The following is a 21,852-nucleotide window of genomic DNA, read 5'->3' as shown; positions in this document are numbered from 1 at the left end:
AGTTTGAATCTAATCGGAATCGATTTACGGGTACCTCCCATACAAAATTTTCAAAATTTCGACTAAAATTACTGATTTTTCGGCTATTTCATATGGGAGGTACCCGTTAATCGGTTCTGATTGGCTTCAAACTTTCTGAGGTTTCATTTTTTGGAGAAAAAATAAGATTCTGAAAGTTTCATGTTGATCGCATTTGCAGAAGTTCAATTTTTTGTCCTCAATTTTTGTCGAAATTTTCTTGGAAAAAATTGAGGGCCAAAAACCAAACTTCTGCAAATGCGATCAACATGAAACTTTCAGAATCTTAGTTTTTCTTCAAAAAATGAAACCCCAGAAAGTTTAAAGGCAATAGGAATCGATTTGCGGGTACCTCCCATACAAAATTGTCGAAATTTTAGTTAAAGTGACCGATTTTTCAAGAATATTGAAAAAACCAAAAGTACGGACAACGGTACGGACAGAGATGACTAAGCGCACGCTCAGTAGCGTATTTAGCAACTCAACTGAGAGTCGTTTTCTGCTCTGTGCATTTACACTCACTTCGTTATGAGTTTATGTGCGCACTCTGACTTTGTTGTTAAGAAATGTGTGCGCACTCTAACTCTGTTGCCTATTATGGTTTATACACACATATAAAGAGTTGAGTGTGTATTGTCTTATTCTTTTCTTTGTGTTTCTTTCTTTGTATATCCTCTCTATTGTTTCTTCGTTGTGTACGAGTGCGGTGTAGCGCACTCCGTTGGTGCGCTTATACTCTCTTCATGGAGTGGGTTTGTTTGTGCTGCAGCGCAATATCGCACTGAGCATGTTTTAAGCACGCAAACTCAGTGTCCGTGCGGCCGTTGCTCGGTCACTCGGTGCGCTTCAGTCATCTCTGGGTACGGAAAAGTTTGGGATTACGAATGTAATTCTTTTTATTTAATAAAACAAATGGAAAAAAGGGAAAAAATAAACTTCTACCCGCCACTCCCTAAGCTGTGCTCCGACCGTACGGTCACACTGCCGTTATATATTCGTGGGTCCAAATGGTATTTGATTTAGCTTATAGAATGAATGCGGTAGCATAGCAGAACAGCATTACACAGTAGACATGTCTGTACATGTTTATTTGTTCGGCTGTTCGTTTTGCTGTTGTGTGGTTGAGCTGTGATGTAGAAAAGCGGAGATAGAACAAAGCGAAACTTAAAACCACAACAAATACATGCTTCACATTGAGCCGTAAATAGAGATACAGTGTGTAAAAGAATGAGAAAATTATAGAATTGAGTGGAAATACTGTATGTGTTTTGTCTGGGAAATGGAATGATTTTTTTAATTGAAATAATAAGAATTATAATATCACTTTTTGTGATGTTTCATTTGAAATATTATTGAGCGACTATGGGAGCCAAAAGTCGATGATGTGATCCAAATCACCCAATACGCGTTGTAGAAATTCCACCATTTCTCTTCTTGACAGTCGTGTAACGTAAGTTCTTTCTGCTGTAACGTAAGTTCTTTTTCCTCATTTGCTCGGCCAGCGCAAGCACTTCCAATTCATTTTGTTGTTGTGTCAACAGTGGTGCAACACGGACCGTGAATTTGAGAAAAATGATTCGTTTTTCCATTTCATCGATCAGTTTGCGTTCATCACTCTTCCATTTGTCCATGTCTGTGATTGAAAATATGTAGCTGGTGAATCGAGTGGAAACTGCATTTCTTTGACACAATTCCAATCGGTCGTTGCATCGTGCCTAACAAGTGAATAAAACACGTGATACGAACAACGAAAAAAATGACTTCATATTTTTCGATTTGTTGAAGGAAATATTAATTTGTTTCCATATTCACTGAATAATTTCACCATTTGTTTTCTGAAATATTCACTGTGAAATTCGCAATATTCTTTCGTTGTTTGTTTTCGTTTTTTGTTTATTTGCTCTTGACACTTTGTCAGCAGTGTTATATACAATGTTTCAGTTCGCTCGCTGAAATGTACAGCATATAAACTGTTGAGACAGTCGAATGAGAGAGAGTATTGAGAAAGAGTTCGATTTGTGAGCACTGCAATGAATAACGTTTTTTGCTCCTCTTCGTGTGCGTGCGCAGATATACAGACTAAACAGAGAGACAATGTTTTGAGCTGCACACGAATGTTCTCTGTGACACACTGTAACACATTCGTAAACACTATGAATCACAAAGAGAAGCATCCATCTCCGACATTTTTTTTTCATTTCGCATTTTCTACATCGCTATCGTTTCTATTTATTGTGTGACGTCAGTTTTTCACATAAAGTCATTTCTATTCCTGTGAATTGCTATAGAAGTAAAAAAATGTAATTCTTATTACTTTATTACCTACTTATTACTGTAATAAGATGACCTATTACTTATTACGCATCTTTTTACTTGTAATAAGATGAGTAATAAGATTGTAATAAGATGATTGTAATAAGTAATAAGATCATCTTATTATAGTAATAAGATTGTAATAAGTATCTTATTACTTTTGGTGCAAAAAAAATCGCAAAAAAAGTTTCATGTAAAAAACATCTCAATTTTTGTCAGACGAAAAAATGTTGAAAAAAAATGTGTCTTCCAAAATTTGATATGATTTTTGTATGAAACTTTTGAAGAAAAGTTTCATACAAAAAACATGTCAATTTTTGTCAGTCGAAAAAATGTTGAAAAAAATTTACATGTTTTTTACATGAAACTATTTTTGCGATTTTTTTTGCACCAAAAGTAATAAGATACTTATTACAATCTTATTACAATTACAATCTTATTACTGTAATAAGATGGACTTATTACTTATTACGAATCTTATTACTTGTTGTTTTCAAAACACGACTTAACACCATTCCAGTTGATATGGGTGTCAAATGAACGGGTTTGGAATGGAGATGAATATGAATATGAATATCATCCGGATTCCATTAAATATAATTTCCAAGTGATTTTAGATCTGAAATAAATGAGATCTCCATTTTGAAATCGGGGTCGAGGCGGGCGAGCGCGAAGCGCGAGCACGCCGAGGCGCCTGGAAATATTACCACTAGGCAATCGCTGGACGCCGAAGCGAGCGAAGCGAGCCGAGGTAGCTAGTGTATTAAAGGAATGGATGAATTTTTTACTTTTCTTTGTGTGCGTGCACAGATATACATGATTGAAAGAGTCGAATGTTTTGTGTGGAGGGAAAGAGAAATTGGCGAATTAATTATATAAAATATTAATAGTAATTTTTTTTGTTTGTTTGGTCAAATTTTGACCACCGGCGAGCCTAGTTTAGATAAATTTGGCCACAGTCAGATCTATCGTATGACCACCAACAAATAAGTGACAGCCAGCGCCGTAGCCAGAAAAAAAAATTGGAGGGTGCAAAATCGAAATTTTTCTTTTTTTGCACCTTTGAAACCCGATTTTGCACCCGATTTTGTTGCACCTTAGAAATTTTTGGAGGGTGCAATGCACCCATTGCACCGGCCTGGCTACGGCGCTGGTGACAGCTGTACATAAGCGCTGGCGAACGTGAAAAATGAATAAAAATCAGAATTAAATGGAATTCAATAATCATGTTCCGAAGATCGAAAAGTCATAAAACTTCGAGAATCTTATTTTTTCATCTAAATCCGATACCAAACCAAATTTGGAGGCAATCTGATGGAAAATTGGGGTACCTCCCATACAAAAGTATCTAATTTCATATCTGAAATAGCAAAATTTGTATGGGAGGTACCTCTATTTCTTTATCGATTGGCTTCAAACTTAGTAGGTTTTAATTTTTCGCTCAAAATGTGAGTCTTGTAAAATATGAAGCTAATCGCTAGAGATAAATTAGTCTACAACACTGCCACAGACACCAAGTCGATATCTCTTATCATAGTCCAGTTATAATATAAAATAAAAAGAATTACTTTGGTAATCCCGAACTTTTCCGTACCGTTGGCCTGCGTTGTCCGTATGTACTTTTGGTTATTTTTTGTGAATTTTCTTGAAATAAAGGCAGTGAAAATATAATAATGAAAATAAATTGAAAAATCGGTCACTTTAACTAAAACTTCGACAATTTTGTATGAGAGGTACCCGTAAACCGATTCTTATTGGCTTAAAAATTTCTGAGGTTTCATTTTTTGGAGGAAAAATAAGATTCTGAAAGTTTCATGTTGATCGCATTTGCAGAAGTTTGGTTTTTGGCCCTCAATTTTTTCCAAGAAAATTTCCACGAAAATTGAGGGCCAAAAATCAAACTTCTGCAAATGCGATCAACATGAATCTTTCAGAATCTTATTTTTTCTCCAAAAAATGAAACCTCAGAAAGTTTGAAGCCAATCAAAATCGATTAACGGGTACCTCCCATACAAAATTGACCGAAAATTTCAAAAAATTTGTATGGGAGGTACCAGTAAATCGATTCCGATTGGTTCCAAACTTTCAGAATCTTATTTTTTTTCCCAAAAAATGAAATCTCAGAAAGTTTGAAGCCAATCGGAGTCGATTTACGGGTACCTCCCATACAAAAGTGTCAATTTTTTGAGGTTTTTCTTAGGGCAAGTACCCCAGGGTCAAATCGAAAATGGCTCATCTTCGAACTTAAACTAAGTTTTTCGGATACAAAACTTTTGGCATTTCCAGATTTTGATTATCTCAATTATTTTTTGAGTTATCGTGTTTACAAACAGCTACGACGACGACGACAACGACAACGACGACAACGACGACGACGGCACACGAACGGAAAAGTGTCTCAAAAAGTGGTTTTCTACGCGTTTCATGAGTTTTTATGATGATCTAAGCTAATTTTGCGAAAAAAGTTTTCGGGACCAATTCCTATACTTTCCCTTGACATTTTGTGTACGGAAAAGTAATAGCCATGGGGCCCTGTGGTCCCCAAAGAACAACAGCGTAACATGTTTTTCGGAAGGCTGTATTTTACACATACTCACACATATGCATATGTGCGTATGTCATTCGTGTAGAGAAATGTTCAATCTATACAATGAGACTTAACTCCGATTGGTTTATACACTGTTTAGTACTTTTATTCAACTTTAAATTTCGCTTGGGGCCCTGGATTCCCCAAAAACCGTCATAGTGTTAATGCTCTTTACGATAAAACTTTGAAACTGGCAAAAATTGCTCCCAATTTGATGTATATTTAATCCGGTAGTTGGTGAAATCGAGCAGTTTCAATGTTCATTCCTCATATTTATGGTTTATAAAATTCTAACCACTGCACTGATTCTAATGGTCTATGGCGCGTTCGAAAGGTAATTCCTTCCACAATTCGGAGCCATTTTATTTTTGGTGCTAGCTAGTCTACAGACATAGTTTCAGCCTTAGATGTGTACAGAGAACGTCGATTTTCAGAAAAAACCTACATAAAACCAAAGTGCACTAAGTCGTGCCGTAACCTAGGGAAACGGAATATGGTTTTGAGATCAGGGGAAGGTCCTCCACAACGTAGTATGGTCCGTTTTGCTCGCGCAAAAACCCCGTACATTAGTGATATTTTAAACGACATTTTTTCGATAATAAATTCAGGTAAGTATGTTTTTTCTTATGGTGTGTCATTATTCTTTCGCCTCACAAAAGGAATTTTGCATAAAGATACATTGAGTGAGTCATGCGCAACCATCTTGTAATTATGACCATTTGGAGAATTCCGGGCCATTTTTTCTGGGGAATTACGGGCCACTACATTTTTGACATTAGATGAGTTCAAAACGCATGTTTATTGCACATTCAATGTTTTTCAAGCCAAATTTCGACAAAATATCAGTTAAGTGTCCTTTTTAAACATATATTTTTGTTTTTCGACAATTTCATAGTCATGACACCGATAAGAAAGAGCCAGAAATTGGAAAAATAACAACAACAAAAGGATGCAAAAACAAAACCACCAGCAACAAAGAAGCGCAAAGCCCGTGCAGTATCAACCACGCCAAAGAAGAAGAAGAAGATGTTTACATCTGCATCATTTGCAAGGAAAACATGCCAAAGAAGCTCAATCGAAATAATTCCATTCATTGCGATTCATGCGACCAAGTAGCTCACTTGAAATGCGCCAATATGACGACCAGCTTTTACATGCACTACCTGCAAATTATCGGACTAATTTTGATCTTGATTTTACGATTTTTCAATTTCATTTCATTTAAAATAATTTCTTTTGTCATTTTGAACGATCAATAAACATTTTTCACCAATATATTGTCAGTTTTATGTCAATCCATGAAGTGGCCCACAATTCCCCATGATTTTTGAAAATGTCAAAAACGTCTCTTTTTTGCCAACCACCAATTTTTTTCTAGCAAAGTTAAATTTTTATTAGTGAGAATACTCAAATGGTAGGATTTGAGGCGTACTACAACTGAGATATTCTAATTTTGAACAAAATTATAAGGTAATGTTCCCTTAAACGGGACGCACTTCGACATGATTTTTTATCTTTGACTAGTGGAAATATTGGATTTGCTCATGGAGGATGAGCAAAGGAACCTTTTTGCCTTCGACAGTTTTTTATTTACATTACAAAAAAAAATTTATCGCAAAATTTCCGACCATGACGAAAATCGGAAAAAAAAAATTTGTCTCCTTAAATGGGACACTCCGAAAAACTGAAAAATAAAGCGTGAAAATGAAACAATAAGATCATATTTTAAATGTTTATTCATTGTTTATTCATTTAATCGACTTTCGGATTAAAATAAGTGACAAAAGTAATGAGTAATGATGTTCATTCGTCGCTTTCTTGATCTACGACTTCATTTTATAGTTAAGCTCATTTGGGCACACCTACACTTTATTGACAGTAGCCAAAATTGATTTATTTTTCTATGGTGTAGCTGGGGTCGAGTGTGTTTCAAATATATGCCAAATTTTTTCCGCACCCCACTGTGTATCCAAAAAAGGGCGACCATGAAAATCAGGGTATTGACACCAAAGGTCATATCTCCCCAGCCATGGGAGGGAGGGCACTGCTTCTTGGGTCAAAATTGTAGTACTCGTGAATACCTATCCAACGGTATACATTACATTTACATTTATTTACATTATGTTTGAAAAACCGGTACAAGAAAAAAAATTAAATTTTCGGGTCAAAAAAGTAATTTTATCCCCGTTTTCTGGGCCAATGGGTGGATTTATCGTTGGAGTGTGTTGGTGAACGTTGTGGAGCGACTCACGACGAACAACTTTGCTGTAGACCATTTTGCCCCATCTTGCCCCCATCTAGCTTAACTTAAAAATACACAGTGTTCCATTTGAGGACACATCGCTGTCCCATTTAAGGAAAAAGCCGACATTTTTGCGAGTCACCAAAAAAAAATTTTATGACGCGATATCGAAAAATGGACTTTGCAGCTTTGAAAAAGACACAATTTACTAACTATTCAATATATTTACCTTTCAACAAATGTTAAAAACACTTCAAACGGTGGGTGTAGGCGAATTGATCAAAAAAGTTTTGTTGTAGACAAATTTCACGACACAATTTTTTCTCACACACGCGGTACGTCTATTCTCTTCGGGATGCTACCAAAAGTGAGCGTTCGTTGAGCTAATCGTTTGGTATAAATGACAGCTCGCTGTCAAACTCAGAAGTCAAAAATACTTGAATGTCCCGTTTAAGGGAGCGTCCCGTTTAAGGGAACATTACCTTATTTATCACAAAGTTATGAACGAAAAATAAACTGTGGCCCGGAATTCCCCAATTTCCCCTAGGTGCTTCTACAATCAATTTTCGACCACTACAATAACTGTAGGTGGTTCTACAATTAATTATGTATCGAAAACAAAAAAATTTGCCATCAAAAGTTGGAATCACAAATCTTTCATATGAGGAGAAAATCGATGCAACATTTTTTTCAACGAAATTTTCAAATCGGACCATTTTTGATAGTTTAATAAATTGAATGAGCGTCTGGAGTGAACTTATTGAAACCAATCCCATAGCTAAAATATGCAGAACAAAAAATCTTGTCGTTCTAAAGTTGTCGTTCGAAGATCATTCATATTGGGAAAAAATTGACTTAAATTAGTTTCAACAATTGATAGTTTAATGGATTGAATGAGTTTCTAGGGGCAACTAAACTCATGGAAACCAATGCCATTGCTAAAATATGCAAAACCGAAAACTTCGCCGGTCAAAAGTTAATGTCGAAAATTTTTCATATGGGGAGAAAATCAATTCAATTTTTTCAGCAATCAAATTTTCAACTCATTCACACTCAATATTATAGCGACATCTATTATTAAAATAGCTTGTAGTAAACACATTCATAGCATTTCACTGTAGTTGCGATGTTACCTATTAAATTCCCCTGTGGTATGTAGTTAACAAGTGTCAAACATGAATGTGTCAGTACTACAAGGGAATTTAATAGGAAACATCGCGACTACAGGGAAATGCTATAGATGCATTTACTACAAGCCATTTTAATAATAGATGTCGCTATAATATTGAGTGTATTGAGTTTCAGTTTGAAACCGTTTTCACAGTTGTAATATCGAAAACAACGAATGTCAGTTTTGTTGTTGAAAGTATTTTTGGTACGTGGTTTTCCAATTTTGTTTCGAGTTTCTCCTATGTTGCTTGTATGAATTCGTCTAATCGTTGAAGATCTGTCCCAAATTGTTGGCGAGATTTGCACGAATTGTTTATATATCCCGAAATTTCCGAGCCCGCCCGACCCGAAATGATCCGACGCCCGACGGGCGTCCGAGTCCCGAAAATTCCTATAGCCCGGGAACCCGTGCTCGGGTTTTTCCGGGAGTCGGGACAAATTTTCAATTTCGAGCGGACGGCGGGCGGGCTTCGGGCATATTTCGAAGTGATTCGGGCGGGCCTCGGGCCAATTTTTCGGCCCGCTTGCGACCTCTGGTCTTCAATGTGATCATATGTGAAAAAAATTCAAATATACGTAAAATGAAGATAGTTTGCTCTCTGCACACTCCACCACACAGATTAGTTGTGAAAGTTTTATCGACACATGACGAAATGACTTGACAAATGGCTGTCATTGTATATGTGTGTTGTTTACGACGTTTGAGTGACAGTCAAACAGCGACGATGGAAATGAAACAAGTTCTTTGATAATTGCATCGTCCAAAGTCTTGTGCAGCAAATTCATTTTCTCAGTGATTGTCTTTCCATGGAATAGTTCGGTGAAGTTGAGAGTTTGCTAGGTGTGCATATGCACACCAGCATAATTGGCCCGCTTGAAGTTGAATGCTTTTATAGTGATGTCAGCTTCGGTCGTATTGTCTCCATGCCATTCAAATGTAGCCATTATCGGTGGATATTTTGATTTTACCCTCGAGTAAGCGGGCTTTGGAAGTGGCTATACTCTTCCAAACGGAGTCGTATTTCGAGATATTTTGACGATATTTATCGATTGGACCCCTCTCTTAGCTCTCTGACCCACATCCTGATCCCATATAGGGTTATAATCGATAGCGACATCGATTAAGGGAAGTAAGGGAAGCGCCTTACATAAACATTACTCCAAAATAGGGTCTGGGGAAGGTCAGAGAGCAACGTGGGTGGGTTTAATCGATAGGTCTCGCCAAATTAGTCTAACAAATTTGCTCCCATTACGTCAACCGATGTCGAACGTTCATTCGTAATACGATAGCTTGAACAAAAAATACATTGCTTCTTATGGAGGCTAAATGGATGGATTTTTGTAAGAGCGCCTCTAGTGAAAATATCTTAGAATGATGGAATATTTCGAACTTTAATACGCTTTTCTGCTAATTTATCCAAACTCACCTCTTAAGTGGTAAATTAAAACCAATGAATATTTACACATCGAAATATCTCGAAAACGGCTGGGAAAATCGGCAAAATGGACAAACCTGGCTGGTTTGATGGCCCAAAGTTCAAATCCAGTGGATTCGGGCTGATCCAAGGGTTCTCAGGATTTGGTCTGATTCCCAGCTTTGCCTTTCCTGTGAGCATCTTTACAAGTCACATTTATGTTTTGTATGGAATTTCACCACAGAGCAAGTGCTGGGATCAGGCCAAATCCTGAGAACCCATGGATGAGCTCAAATCCACCGGATTTGAACTTTGGGCCATCAGACCAGCCGGGTGTCTACACTCCCTTTAGGAAGTGACACCACGGTCCATTTTGCCGATTTTCCCTACCGTTTTTGAGATATTTTCATGTGTAGTTTAATGAGAAAGATATCCGCCATGACAGCATTTTTACCCGCCATGTTGGTATTTTGGTTTATATTGACCAAACATTCTCTACTTTGACAGTCAACGTTTCTAAACGTAAATACAAATATTATCTGTCATAATCACATTCACCACTTCTAATGTGCTTCAGAGAGCTTCTGACAGCGCCATCAATCCGAAGCGTTTGAAACATTCAAGGCTTCTGCTGATTTTTTCTGCCGCATTTTCATTCATGCTATCGCCTTATGCGTTCATTTTCCAGGTACAAGAATGTATTAAGTAAAAATCGACGTTCCTAAAAAAGACGATCCGAAACAGGCAAAAACCGAAAAAAAAGTTAAAAAAATTTTTTTCGATTCTGGAACAGTATTTGGTGTTATCACCACATCGAAATTCGCATTCCTTATCAATAAAATTATCATGCATTCCTAGAACCGAAACATCATCCAACAAGTATTTACAAACGAAACACCAGCGCAAACGTGTTTCAAAGTGAATCATGGAAAACAAATTTTATTGAAATGTAACACGCGGTGTTTCACTTCGAAAAATTCTCTGCCGATGTTACACTTTAAAAAAATCATTCGATTTTGTATCATAACGATATATTGTCAGAATATGTCTTGTTTTCAATCTCACTCATTCATATGTTAATAATATAATATTTCTGTTAATAACGATATTAATATGGTTAAATTATTAACATCTTGTGTTAATAATATATTATTAATTAATAATATTCTATTAACATATTTATACTATTTAAATATTAACATCTATGTTAATAATTATTCACATTTCTATTAATATTTATTAACATCGGATGTTAATATCGTGTTTTTTCCACCGCCAAGCACCCAAATGGTGTAAAAACCATTTTTTCAGTTTTTCTTCTTTTCGGTGGTTCATTAAATGTATCATGGCGTAGAATAAAAGAAAAAAACAGAAAAAATGATTTTTTCGCCATTTGGGTGCTTGGCAGTGGAAAAAAACGATAATAACATCCGATGTTATTCGATATTATCTTCCGATGTCAATAAATATTAATAAACATGTTAATAATTATTAACATAGATGTTAATATTTAAATAGTATAAATATATTAATAGAATATTATTAATTAATAATAATATATTATTAACACGATTAAAATTGTAGATGTGACGGAGGTTACAGCGTTGTTGTTAAATGCTGACAAAATAGGAGTTCCGCGCATCTATTGAAACCGAAATGATAATTTCATCACTGTTCAAATTAAACTACCATATGACATCAAAACGGCCAGTGTGGGCTTCTTAGTTTTGAACTGTAAACGCAATCACAATGACTTTCCGTTTGGTTTCAAGACTTCCCACGTCGTTGAATAGAATATGTCGCTTGTTTGCCTTGTTTGCTGTCGGCATTAGAGTGTACGAATTCAGGAATAATCGCATTTTAAGTATTTTGGAAAAGTATGGTCTCTTTATTCGATTTTATTCTGTACATCAATATCATAAACTTTAGCAGTAGCCTTTCTCGAAATCCGTACATTGACATTTCCTAGTCTATATTTAAAAGGCTGATGATGGCTTTTTGTAGTTGTATCCGTCTTCATCAGAATAGGTAGCTGCGGGAACTGGACCTGATGCTAAAATTATAGAAAACCAAAGTAAAAGCATTAGAAATGTTGTTTTGACTGAAGTGGCTTTTGAGTCTGAATAGCAGCTCATATTTACCTGGATAAGCTGGTGCTGGTGCTGATGCTGATGCTGGCGGGCTGTATGCTGGTGCTGGTGGGCTGTATGCCGGTGCTGGTGGTCTGTTTGCCGGTGCTGGTGGGCTGTATGCTGGTGCTGGTGGGCTGTATGCTGGTGCTGGTGGGCTGTATGCTGGTGCTGGTGGGCTGTATGCCGGTGCTGGTGGTCTGTATGCCGGTGCAGCTAAAATGGTAAAGACGAACGATTAGTCGATATTTGTCATTTTGTTGTTTCAATTTCAGATTTCCATCAAGAATTATGTTTCCAGACAGAGAATAATCAAAATTTCTTGACTGTTACTTTTTATTTTTGATCACAACACACCAATACATTCGGAAGGGAGTTTGTGCGACTATACCACAAATAAACGAATAATAAGAGATAAAACAAGATAAGCTTGCTTCTTTACATTATCTCACTCTATTTAGATTTAGACATAATCGCACGCAGGTGAATCTTCGCATGGTGATTTCCGTCTTGTTCTTCTTTCATCCACGTCATCTATTTCATATATTTAGGTATACTTTTAAGTAAAACTCTGCATTCTGTTTACGCACGGGAAACGACAAGTATTTTCAATGTAAACATAAAGCGAGTTATACTGACACGACGCTTGTGGTGATAGTTGAAAATTTCAATCACATAAGCGTTTGCCTGGCCGATAATCAAGAAGCCATTCGCGCAGACATTTCGCGTGTTTACGAATCACAAACGAGTAGCCACAGAGATTTCACAGCGGCTACTGATGCTACCATGTATATGAAATTCCTTTTTTTGGTGTGTCAATTCATCAGTTCCAAAATTTACTAGGGGGATTTCTTACGAAAAAAATGAATGAATTCTTATAAATTTTGAAAAATTTCTTCAATTCGGTCCCATTCGATCAACTTTTGTCAATTCGTGTAAATAAATGTACATTTACACTGAACCTTTGAATTATGTTTCAATGAAATTGTTCTGGAAGTGGGTTTTGGTGGATCTCAAGGATCGTTCAGAGCTGCTCCCGGTTCTGGAAGTGGATCTTCAGGATGGGCCAGGGCAATGTCAAACCGGATCTGGTCCATCCTGAGGATCCACCAAAATCCACTTCCAGAACACTTTTATTCAAGCAAAATCGTCATTTCAGTACATTTTCATACAATTTCAATTAAAAAAGAAGAAATAATAGAAATTTTTGCACACTTGCTCAAACTTTTTGTGTGAGAAATACCCCTAGAAAATTTAGATTATTCTGTTGTGGTTTTTTTTTAAATATTTATTTCAGAATAAAAAACATTGAAAGTACCTGGTTGACAACTTTGGACCTGTACTGGAGCTGGTACAGCAGGTGCAGCTGCTTGAGCTATAGAACGAGTAATAATTCATCAATTCATTTACATTTGTCAAATATGATGCGTTTGAGTAGTTGAAAGACTATAAAAGTTACGTGGAAGGTACGTTTGTTGAACGGGTTGAATTGGCTGTAAAGTAACATGTTGGGGTGGCAGGTATTGTTGGGTAGGCTGAGATAGCTAAAGGAAAAATGTTCAGTTGTTCATCAATTTATTTTAAATATCGAATAACAGCAAAATAATCACATTGAAAAGTAGGGAGGAAAGTAAAATCTAACTTACTTGTGGTTTTGGCTGAGGTTTGGGTGGGACATATTGTGGTTTTGGTGCCTGAGAATGAGAAAAGGTAAACTATAAACAATTCATATATATCATGATACATTAAAAGTTAGAGCAAAGCAGTCAGCAGACTCTGTTACATGTGCTGTGAGAAATAATATTTTTCTTCAAAAATTTTCGTTCGCTAACTACTTTGTAATGTGACTATAGTATATATGGAAAAAAACTTACTGCTGGTGCTGGAAGTGCTGGAATATTTAAAAAGAGAAAAAGAATATCATTCAATCAATTTCACTCACCGACTTAAGGTTACAAAAATAAAGAATCTACATATTCATTCACGTATTCTAACCTTGCTGAGTTGGTGGCAAGTAATTTGGTTTAGGTTGGGCTGGAGCAATTGGTTGGCTCGCTTCATCTGAGAATGATGGACTTGGCTGCGGATAGTTATATCCATTTCCATTGCCCGACAAATGCGAAACATCAGCACTGACAACAGCGATAACGGCTAATCCGAACAAGAAGAATTTCTGCAAAATACGAAAAAAAACCTTTTTACTCACGTTCACTGTTGTAATTAACACACCGCTGACTGACTGGCAATTTTTTCGCCAAAATAGGTATAAACTCGCTCACCATTTTTCTGAATTTGATTTACGAACTCTTCAGAGTACTTGACTACAGTTGATAATGTGTTTCAATGATCTTACTAGCGATGCGCACGATCTTTTACATCCAAATCGCGTTTGTTTTGATTATGTATGATGAATGGATCACTTCAAACCGGTCTCTGTTTATCCATATTTTTTACAGAAGGAAAATATGCTTCAAGGATCGAAGACATATTTGAACCTGTTATCTTTTGTCTGTTAAGGTTTCCACTATGGTACGCATAAATTTTAAAACTCATTAACAGCCATTTGAAGTGAGTAACTACATCATTTTTTTTCTATATTTTGATTAGCAATATTTGAAAATTATTCAAATGATGTTTTTTAGGAACATTTGAAAACGAGGTTTTCATAATTTTTTAGGCTAGGCAAATTAGTAAAAAAAATTAAAATAATGTAAATTATTTTTATCACGTTTATTCATTTCTATTTTTTTACAATGATAAAAGTAGTGGGATAAAGTTGCCGCTGTTTAATTTTCAAAATGTGGAAACTGAGCTTCATCCGAATGCTGTGCTGGTATTGTAACACCACCACTTTCTAGGGCTTCATGTGCCAAAGAGTCGGTGCTTTCAACGGGCAAGAAGCTATCCGAAGATATTTCAACGGTTTTGCGTTCATTTTGTTGCGAGTTGCCCATTTTAGATGATGTCGACTGTAAACCATCATTGGAATCCTCATTACGAATCAAACCAAGCTTGTGATCTTGTAAATGTTTCCGAAGTGCATCCAGATTCACTGATACAAAACTGCAGTGGTCACAAAGTAATTTACGATAGTAGTCAGGATGATGGCGTTTCATATGATTTTTAAAGTTAATCGATTGTATTGATGTATATTCACACTCTGTGCATTGATATTTCGTTTTCTAAGGGAAGAATTGAAAGAAACAGCTCAAATCATGTATTCTGATAAATTAATTTTTTTTTCATTGACTTACATCATTGTGACGCATTTCATGCTTTCTTAGAACACTTGGATCCGCTGTACAGAATGAACACACTTTGCACGACATCGGTTTTTCGCCAGTATGCTGTCTCTGATGAATCTATTCAAATATTTATTCTCTAATATATTAACTCGTTCTGGTTCAGGTGTGTATTGTCCACGAATTGTTTCAACGTAATCTTTCAATTTTGCAGTATTTACCTCCCATGTTGATTTTCTAGCTGATTTATAGCCACAAACATTGCAAATGAATGGCTTAATGCGATTATGTACTGCTTTTATGTGCTTGGATAGAGTTTTCGATGTAGCAAACACATTTGAACAAATATCACAGGTTTTCTTCGAGTACCAACGTGATGGACCGTTTTTGTCAATATGTGCGGTGGCAACGTGTTGGCGAAGTTGATTGAACTGTTCAAACGATGTCGGACATAATGAGCATAAGAATCCTTTCAACTGATTATGCATTTGAAGATGTCGATAAACTTTGACTGTAACAATTATACATGATTATGTTTATGAGGGGAATATTGTTCGGATTTTTGATAAAAAAAATACTCTTTCTTTTCGAAAAGCAAAACCAAAATAATGATATTTTTTATAATATACAGTGCACCCCCGAAAATTAGAAAACCTCAGAAATTAGAAATGAATTTCAGGTTTGAAAATTTGTATGGAAAATTTCTAATTTACGGGGTTTCCGAATCATTTCATTCAAAACAAAGGGAAATTCCCTTCATTTTTAATGAAAAAACGTTATGAATGTCTTTTCCATTTCGTTGAATAACTATATTAGCAGATCAGCTGAGATTTTCGACGTTTACCATGAAGTTAAAAATTAAGTCACGAAGTAATCTGTTCCATATTGTCTGCGTCAATTATCAATCTTCAATCATTAACAAATCGAAACCGATTTGTTCCATCAGAGAATTTGCATATACAAAATTGTATATAGAATGCTAACGTTTTCTGTTTACTATCGTATGATATAATAAGAACAGCCGGTCATCATTTATTTCGGTTTGTTCCGAGGAGTAGTTTATCCAGTAAAATAAACTAACAGACTTACTATATATTATATATATATAATCACTAAAATATTTACATACAATACTTGATTGAACAGTGTTCAATATATCGGTTTCAATTAAGCAAATCATTCTCCCTATCAGTTTTTCATTTGATACACCGTTTTTGGATGAAATTAGAAAACCCCCAAATTAGAAATGGTCTCGGGACATTTTATTTCTAATTTGCGGGGGTGCACTGTATTAAGAAATTTATAAATAAAATTTCCCAATTCTATTTTTTTCCTTTATTCACCTGCAAACACTGCTTTGAATGGACAAAATGGGCATTTTAATAAGTCAATGTCGATTTTATGCTCTTTCCACATATGCGATGTGCAGTCACGCCATAACTTTGATTCACTGGCACAATCCAAGCATTTGAACTGTCTCACTTGGTCCACATCGGTCGAGACGTGGCATTTTTCGTGCATTTGCCGCCTTTCGTCATTTTCAAAATAATAACCACAGCCGGATAATGAACATCTAGAAAAAAAGATTTTTCTCGATAAATTGCACGCGATGTTTTCGAATCGCCAGTTGCCATTTCACTTACTTCGCTACAAATATTTCGTTTAGTTTCTTCTTGAAGCCTTTCAGTGAGATCGGCTGTTGCCAATCAGACTCATTATCTACATTATTTCCTTCTATATTAATCACAGTTTGTACCTTATCTTCAGTCTTTTCAATCGATTGCTCACGAGCTGAATTGCCTCCAATCTCGACGTTTTCATTTTCAATTTTTTCTATTTTCTGCCTTGAAATCTTTGATTCAACACAATCATGAGCCTGTGCCAAATAGAATCATATGAGTTTAGTTATTTGGACTTTGCATTATTATCAATCAAATAACAAACCTTTATGAAATGCAATCGTAATTGTTCTTGTTTCGAGAAAATCTCAAGACAAATGCAACATACGTAAAAATCTATTTTGCCTTCAACTTTGAGTTGAGGCAAATCTAATTTGCTGTGGTATTCTTTTACACGCTCAATCATTTTATGATAGATCTCACGTTGTTGACCACCAATCACCATCGGCTCCACCACAGTTTCAACTATAGATGTTTCTTCTTCTGAGTTTACTGTGGCTTTCGCATTGCTATCAATTGGATCGGAATTTGTCTAAGCAAAATAGGAAAAAAATCAATAAATTTGTTACTGTTCATTGAAGAAAACATTAAATTCTATTAAATTACCAATTCCGTATCTATAATTTCCATTGCATTCATCGTATTGATTGTTCAAGGTTACCCTGTTGCGTATGCTTTGAGTTTATAAACTATTTTAATCGATCCAAGGAAATATATAAGCATTTAAAGAAAATGAAAATGTAGTCATTTTTATTTATCAAATTTTTATTTTTGGAACTATTTGGTAGAAAAAATGCAATCATATCTTGGGGCGAATTGATTTGTTGAACTTGAAGTTGGTTACATATTACTTCACGTGAATTCGACCCGGTTTTTGACAGTAGTTGAATACACAACTTTTACATATATAAATCAGTGGTTTACTTTTCGGTACGGGCGAATCCATTCGTACATGGTCAAATTCAGTTTTTGTTTATCATTTTGAAAACGATGACATTTCCATTTTAAATAAAGAGAAAAAAGTTTAAAATATAATTAACTAAGATGGCTTCGGCTTTAGAACATTATGTAAATAATGTGCGTTCATTGAGCTCGACTGGTAAGCAGAAATTAAATAATTTATTTGTCTACTAAGCGAATTTGTAAAGTATGAGAGAAGTATTCTTGTTTAACCTAACATTTTGCGACTCAATCGTCGCAAACAATTAAAACATAGGCACTAAAATATACAATTGATTTGACTTATGTTGCATTCTTCTCCTTTCAATATTTCTTTTCGTTAGGAAATTTTCGCGAACTTATCGAATACTTGAACGGAACGTCTGATCTGTTGGCAAAGAACGGAAATATTTTGGACAATGTTCTGGAAACGGTCGATGTGCAACAACATTCACTTGGTGTACTGTACGTGTTGGTTGCAAAATTAACAAATCTTTCGGTAAGTTTGAACCACATGAATTGCCTTATATTGGGCAGGACATTTTTACCGCTTACTTTGAATCATTTTTATCAAGAAATATCTATACTAATAAATTGAATTTACCGCATAGAATTCGTCCGCTGATGGTGAAAATGTTATCAAACTGGTTCGGGAATTCATCCAGGCCTGTAACGGTGAACAGGTGCGGCATGCTCCACAAGCTTGTAAGTGATCTATATAGTAGCAGTAAATAGTAAAATATATAAATATATTCAAAGTCGTGCTGTTATGTATTTCAAGATGCGGAATTGTGCCATCTTTTTACAAATCACATCATCAAATCCGGAACGATGCCTATTCAAGGCATAAAAGTGTTAGCACAAGCAGTTGACAAGATTCGTTTGTTCGACTCTCAATTGACGCCGGTTCATGCTGATTTATTTCAGCTCAGTTTATGTGCAAAGGTTTTTAATCCGGCGTTAAAATTTTTGGACATTGACATTACAGCTATATCTACGACTGAGGTAAATGATAAATTCCATATAGATTATAATACGATGACTAACTTCTGTTTTATTGATGTATACATATATAGGACAACAACCATGATGCCAAATACTTCTTGTTGTACTATTACTACGGTGGCATGATTTATTCGGCTGTCAAGAATTATGAACGCGCTCTCTACTTTTTCGAAGTAGCTGTCTCCACACCGGCACTAGCCATGTCATATATTATGTTGGAGTCGTACAAGAAATACATTCTGGTGTCGCTGATTCTCGAAGGCAAAATAAGCAGCATACCAAAGTATTCGTCCCAGGTGATTACCCGATTCATCAAGCCACTCAGTCATGCATACCATGACTTGGCCACCGCATACGAAACATCACAGAGCGACGAAGTTCGAAATGTCATCAACAAATATCGTGATGTGTTTGTACGTGATGTAAATTTGGGATTGGTCAAACAAGTTGCAGCTTCTCTGGCTAAAAAGAACATACAGCGACTTACGCAAACATTTTTGACGCTATCGTTGGTCGACGTTGCTAACAAGGTGCATTTGAGTGGACCAAACGAAGCCGAAAAATACATCTTGGATATGATCAAATCAGGCGAAATATTTGCGTCAATCAATCAAAAAGATGGTATGGTTGATTTTAAAGATGATCCAGAAAAATATAACACGCCCGAAATGTTCCAAAGCATTCGTGAGGATATCACTCAAGTGATGGAGCTCAACAAACAAATCGTCAAAATGGAAGAGGAAATCAAACTGAATCCACATGTGAGTGATTTGTTAATGTAAATTTCATATTTCGATCCAGATTTTGAATTCGAAATTTCTCTACATCACAGTTTGTCAAGAAGTCGATTGGTAATCAAGACGAAGATTTGGTAAGCTGTCCGTCAAAGCCATTTCCTCCGTAAGTATCACTTTCGCAATACTTTCAAATATACATATTTTCTGAATAGTTTTTTATGGAAAAACTTTCTCCCTTTTTAATTATAGAAACGATCAAATGGAGTAAGTGTTGCCGAAAAAATTGCTACTCCGGTTTAAAAATCTGAACCCCAAATAACAATTATAGCCTAAAACAAATAAAGCAAAATAAATCTGAAATCAATAAATTAGGTTTAATTTTCATTACTTCGCAGTAAGCGTTTAACTGAAAAAGTTTCAATGAAAACTATGTGTATTGTATTAAAAAATCTACACTATCTGCGAACCAATTGCTTACGAAAAATAATAATAAAAGAACGTACTTCGATATGCTAATCCTAAACACAAATTTGCTTTTTATTTTTCCATAATACAAGTTGATTTGTTCATCGTCAGATATGTGATTAATCCTGAAATTAACATAACTCTTGAAATTTCATTTTTCTTTCATTCTGATAACCACTTAATCCCAGGGGCTTCTGACTCTAAATATTAGCAAGAATATCCATAAGAATTTGATAAAAACTGTGGCAATTGCGAACAGTTGTATATAGTTGTACATAATTGTGGCAATTTACACACACAAATTCATTTCAACTTCTACAGTTCTCACAACTATATGGCAATTGTTCACGATTGTTGCAGTTGTAAATGAATTAGTGTGGTTTCACATGAATATGTGTCCTGTCAGTTGTTGTGCAAACGTCAAACATGTTTCAGTGATGTGCGCCTGGACCCTAAGTTTAATTTAAACGAATTAAATCAATTAGTTTTAATCTAGGGGAATTTAACTCTTACGAGTGCAGCATGTTTTCTGCCAGTTTGCTTGGTTCGCGGAAGTTCGACGCGTTCGTTGTACGTACTGACGCGCACGGTCACAAGTTTACACAAGTTTGTTTATGGTTTTGCGCGTTTTTCAAGTTGTTATTTGACAACTAAAACGTGTTTCAAACTAAAAATCGGTTGTTTGCGTGTATAAAGATTTTTCACATCCTTTCCAAAAGTTCAAAGATTTATATAATTATAAAATGGACAAAGGAAATATTTTTAAAGAGCTGGAGAAAGTGTTGGAAGAAAAAGTTAATCCAGATAGATATAATAAATGGAACGACTGATGTGTGCGCGTCGTCTAGCTTCATGTTTGCACACGAACTCGCACAAGTTCGCGCATGTTGTTTTAATACGGAACTTGTCAACTGAGTGGAATCATGCAAGTTCTCTGTTGAATGTAACAATTTCGTGCGCGTTTATATCATTTTTTTACAAGTTTTCACGTAGTTAAATCCCCCTAGGTTTTAATTCAATTAACAAATTAAAACTTTTCTGTATTCAGTTTTGATTCTTGTAGCGACTATCTAATTTATTTTCATAAATTATGATTATAATTGAAAATCAAGAACATTTTTGTGATGTACACCTTATGACAGATCCCTTGTGATAGATGAATGGATTGAGAATCACAAAAAACTGCAGACAATTGCGAATAATTGGGACGATACTGAATTTGACGCTACATTTGTCATATAGTGGCTGAAAAAAATATGAAATTAAGAAAAACTTTGGATAATTGTAATAAACTGTGTAAAATTTCAACACGATTTAGAGTCAGGAGCCCCGTTACCATATCTTTTATATTGAGAGAAACCTGACTGCCAGCGACATCTATGTGCCTTACAGGCGCAATGTATTGGTATATGTTTGACAGATTAGTCAAGAACCATTTCTAGCAAAGTTACAAACAAAAATCAGTTTGATATTTGGGGTATGCCCGTTACTTCTTTTTTAAGAATTCAAATCACTATGACCATTTTCCGCAGAATAATAAAAAATGTGTTATTGCTGCTCAATCTAATCAAATTATCGACCACAGCGAGCATACACACATTTGTGTAGTGCTAAAGTAAATTTTTAATATTCAGAGACGGTTTCAAATGAACTGTTGAAAGCTGGGGGCACAGACTAAAATTATGGAAATACCTGGAAAATCGCACGATGATAACGAAAGGGCGAACAATTGTAGAGCGCCGCTACAGGGTAGCGGACATAAGTTCCCAAACGGACCGGTCCGTGGTCCGTTGGTCCGCGGACCGACATTAAGTTTCCACGGACCGACGGACCGACGGGCCGGATTCACGGACCGACGGACCGGAATCGCGGACCGACGGACCGAAATCACGGATTTCAACGGTAAAAAAA

At 35.7% G+C, this 21,852-nt stretch overlaps 3 protein-coding genes across 3 annotated transcripts; 1 reads left to right on the top strand and 2 right to left on the bottom strand.

Annotated features, from left to right (window-relative positions):
* Positions 1 to 11,603: 11,603 nt before the first annotated feature.
* On the bottom strand, positions 11,604 to 14,232 carry LOC129572685 (uncharacterized). The gene is made up of 8 exons (XM_055452694.1): positions 14,154 to 14,232; positions 13,870 to 14,047; positions 13,749 to 13,765; positions 13,521 to 13,568; positions 13,334 to 13,418; positions 13,193 to 13,249; positions 11,887 to 12,090; positions 11,604 to 11,798 (listed from the first exon to the last, which is right to left on the bottom strand). The coding sequence occupies exons 1-8, from the start codon at positions 14,154 to 14,156 to the stop codon at positions 11,722 to 11,724; spliced, it is 669 nt and encodes a 222-aa protein (XP_055308669.1). The 5' UTR covers positions 14,157 to 14,232; the 3' UTR covers positions 11,604 to 11,721.
* A 351-nt stretch (positions 14,233 to 14,583) lies between these two features.
* On the bottom strand, positions 14,584 to 17,672 carry LOC129572683 (zinc finger and BTB domain-containing protein 24). Its single transcript, XM_055452692.1, has 7 exons — positions 17,402 to 17,672; positions 17,061 to 17,327; positions 16,760 to 16,992; positions 16,460 to 16,689; positions 15,338 to 15,627; positions 15,129 to 15,236; positions 14,584 to 15,056 (listed from the first exon to the last, which is right to left on the bottom strand). The coding sequence occupies exons 1-7, from the start codon at positions 17,432 to 17,434 to the stop codon at positions 14,661 to 14,663; spliced, it is 1,557 nt and encodes a 518-aa protein (XP_055308667.1). The 5' UTR covers positions 17,435 to 17,672; the 3' UTR covers positions 14,584 to 14,660.
* An 83-nt stretch (positions 17,673 to 17,755) lies between these two features.
* On the top strand, positions 17,756 to 20,005 carry LOC129572684 (COP9 signalosome complex subunit 3). Its single transcript, XM_055452693.1, has 7 exons — positions 17,756 to 17,894; positions 18,079 to 18,233; positions 18,346 to 18,439; positions 18,516 to 18,739; positions 18,811 to 19,500; positions 19,572 to 19,639; positions 19,726 to 20,005. Exons 1-7 carry the CDS (start codon positions 17,840 to 17,842, stop codon positions 19,742 to 19,744), a joined length of 1,305 nt encoding a protein of 434 aa, XP_055308668.1. The 5' UTR covers positions 17,756 to 17,839; the 3' UTR covers positions 19,745 to 20,005.
* The last annotated feature ends 1,847 nt before the right edge of the window (positions 20,006 to 21,852 follow it).

Source organism: Sitodiplosis mosellana, unplaced genomic scaffold (assembly GCF_009176505.1).
Source record: "Sitodiplosis mosellana isolate CC-2019 unplaced genomic scaffold, AAFC_SMos_1.0 Smas_scaffold_5390, whole genome shotgun sequence".
NCBI classification, from domain to species: Eukaryota; Metazoa; Arthropoda; class Insecta; order Diptera; family Cecidomyiidae; genus Sitodiplosis; species Sitodiplosis mosellana.
This window is presented reverse-complemented; position numbering and strand designations above follow the sequence as displayed.

Bases quoted from the DNA above. Each gene is read 5' to 3' on its own strand.
- LOC129572683 (XM_055452692.1), bottom strand. From the start codon at position 17,434: ATGAATGCAATGGAAATTATAGATACGGAATTG. The intron at 16,690-16,759 runs GTAAGTGAAATG...CTTTTTTTCTAG, and splicing joins AACGAAATATTTGTAGCGAA to ATGTTCATTATCCGGCTGTG. The intron at 15,628-16,459 runs GTGAATAAAGGA...TAATTGTTACAG, and splicing joins ATTCAAAGCAGTGTTTGCAG to TCAAAGTTTATCGACATCTT.
- LOC129572685 (XM_055452694.1), bottom strand. The intron at 13,419-13,520 runs GTAAGTTAGATT...TTTTTCCTTTAG, and splicing joins AACCTCAGCCAAAACCACAA to CTATCTCAGCCTACCCAACA. The intron at 12,091-13,192 runs GTACTTTCAATG...TTACCATTTTAG, and splicing joins GGTCCAAAGTTGTCAACCAG to CTGCACCGGCATACAGACCA.
- LOC129572684 (XM_055452693.1), top strand. From the start codon at position 17,840: ATGGCTTCGGCTTTAGAACATTATGTAAATAATGTGCGTTCATTGAGC. The intron at 17,895-18,078 runs GTAAGCAGAAAT...TCTTTTCGTTAG, and splicing joins GCGTTCATTGAGCTCGACTG to GAAATTTTCGCGAACTTATC. The intron at 19,501-19,571 runs GTGAGTGATTTG...TCTACATCACAG, and splicing joins AAATCAAACTGAATCCACAT to TTTGTCAAGAAGTCGATTGG.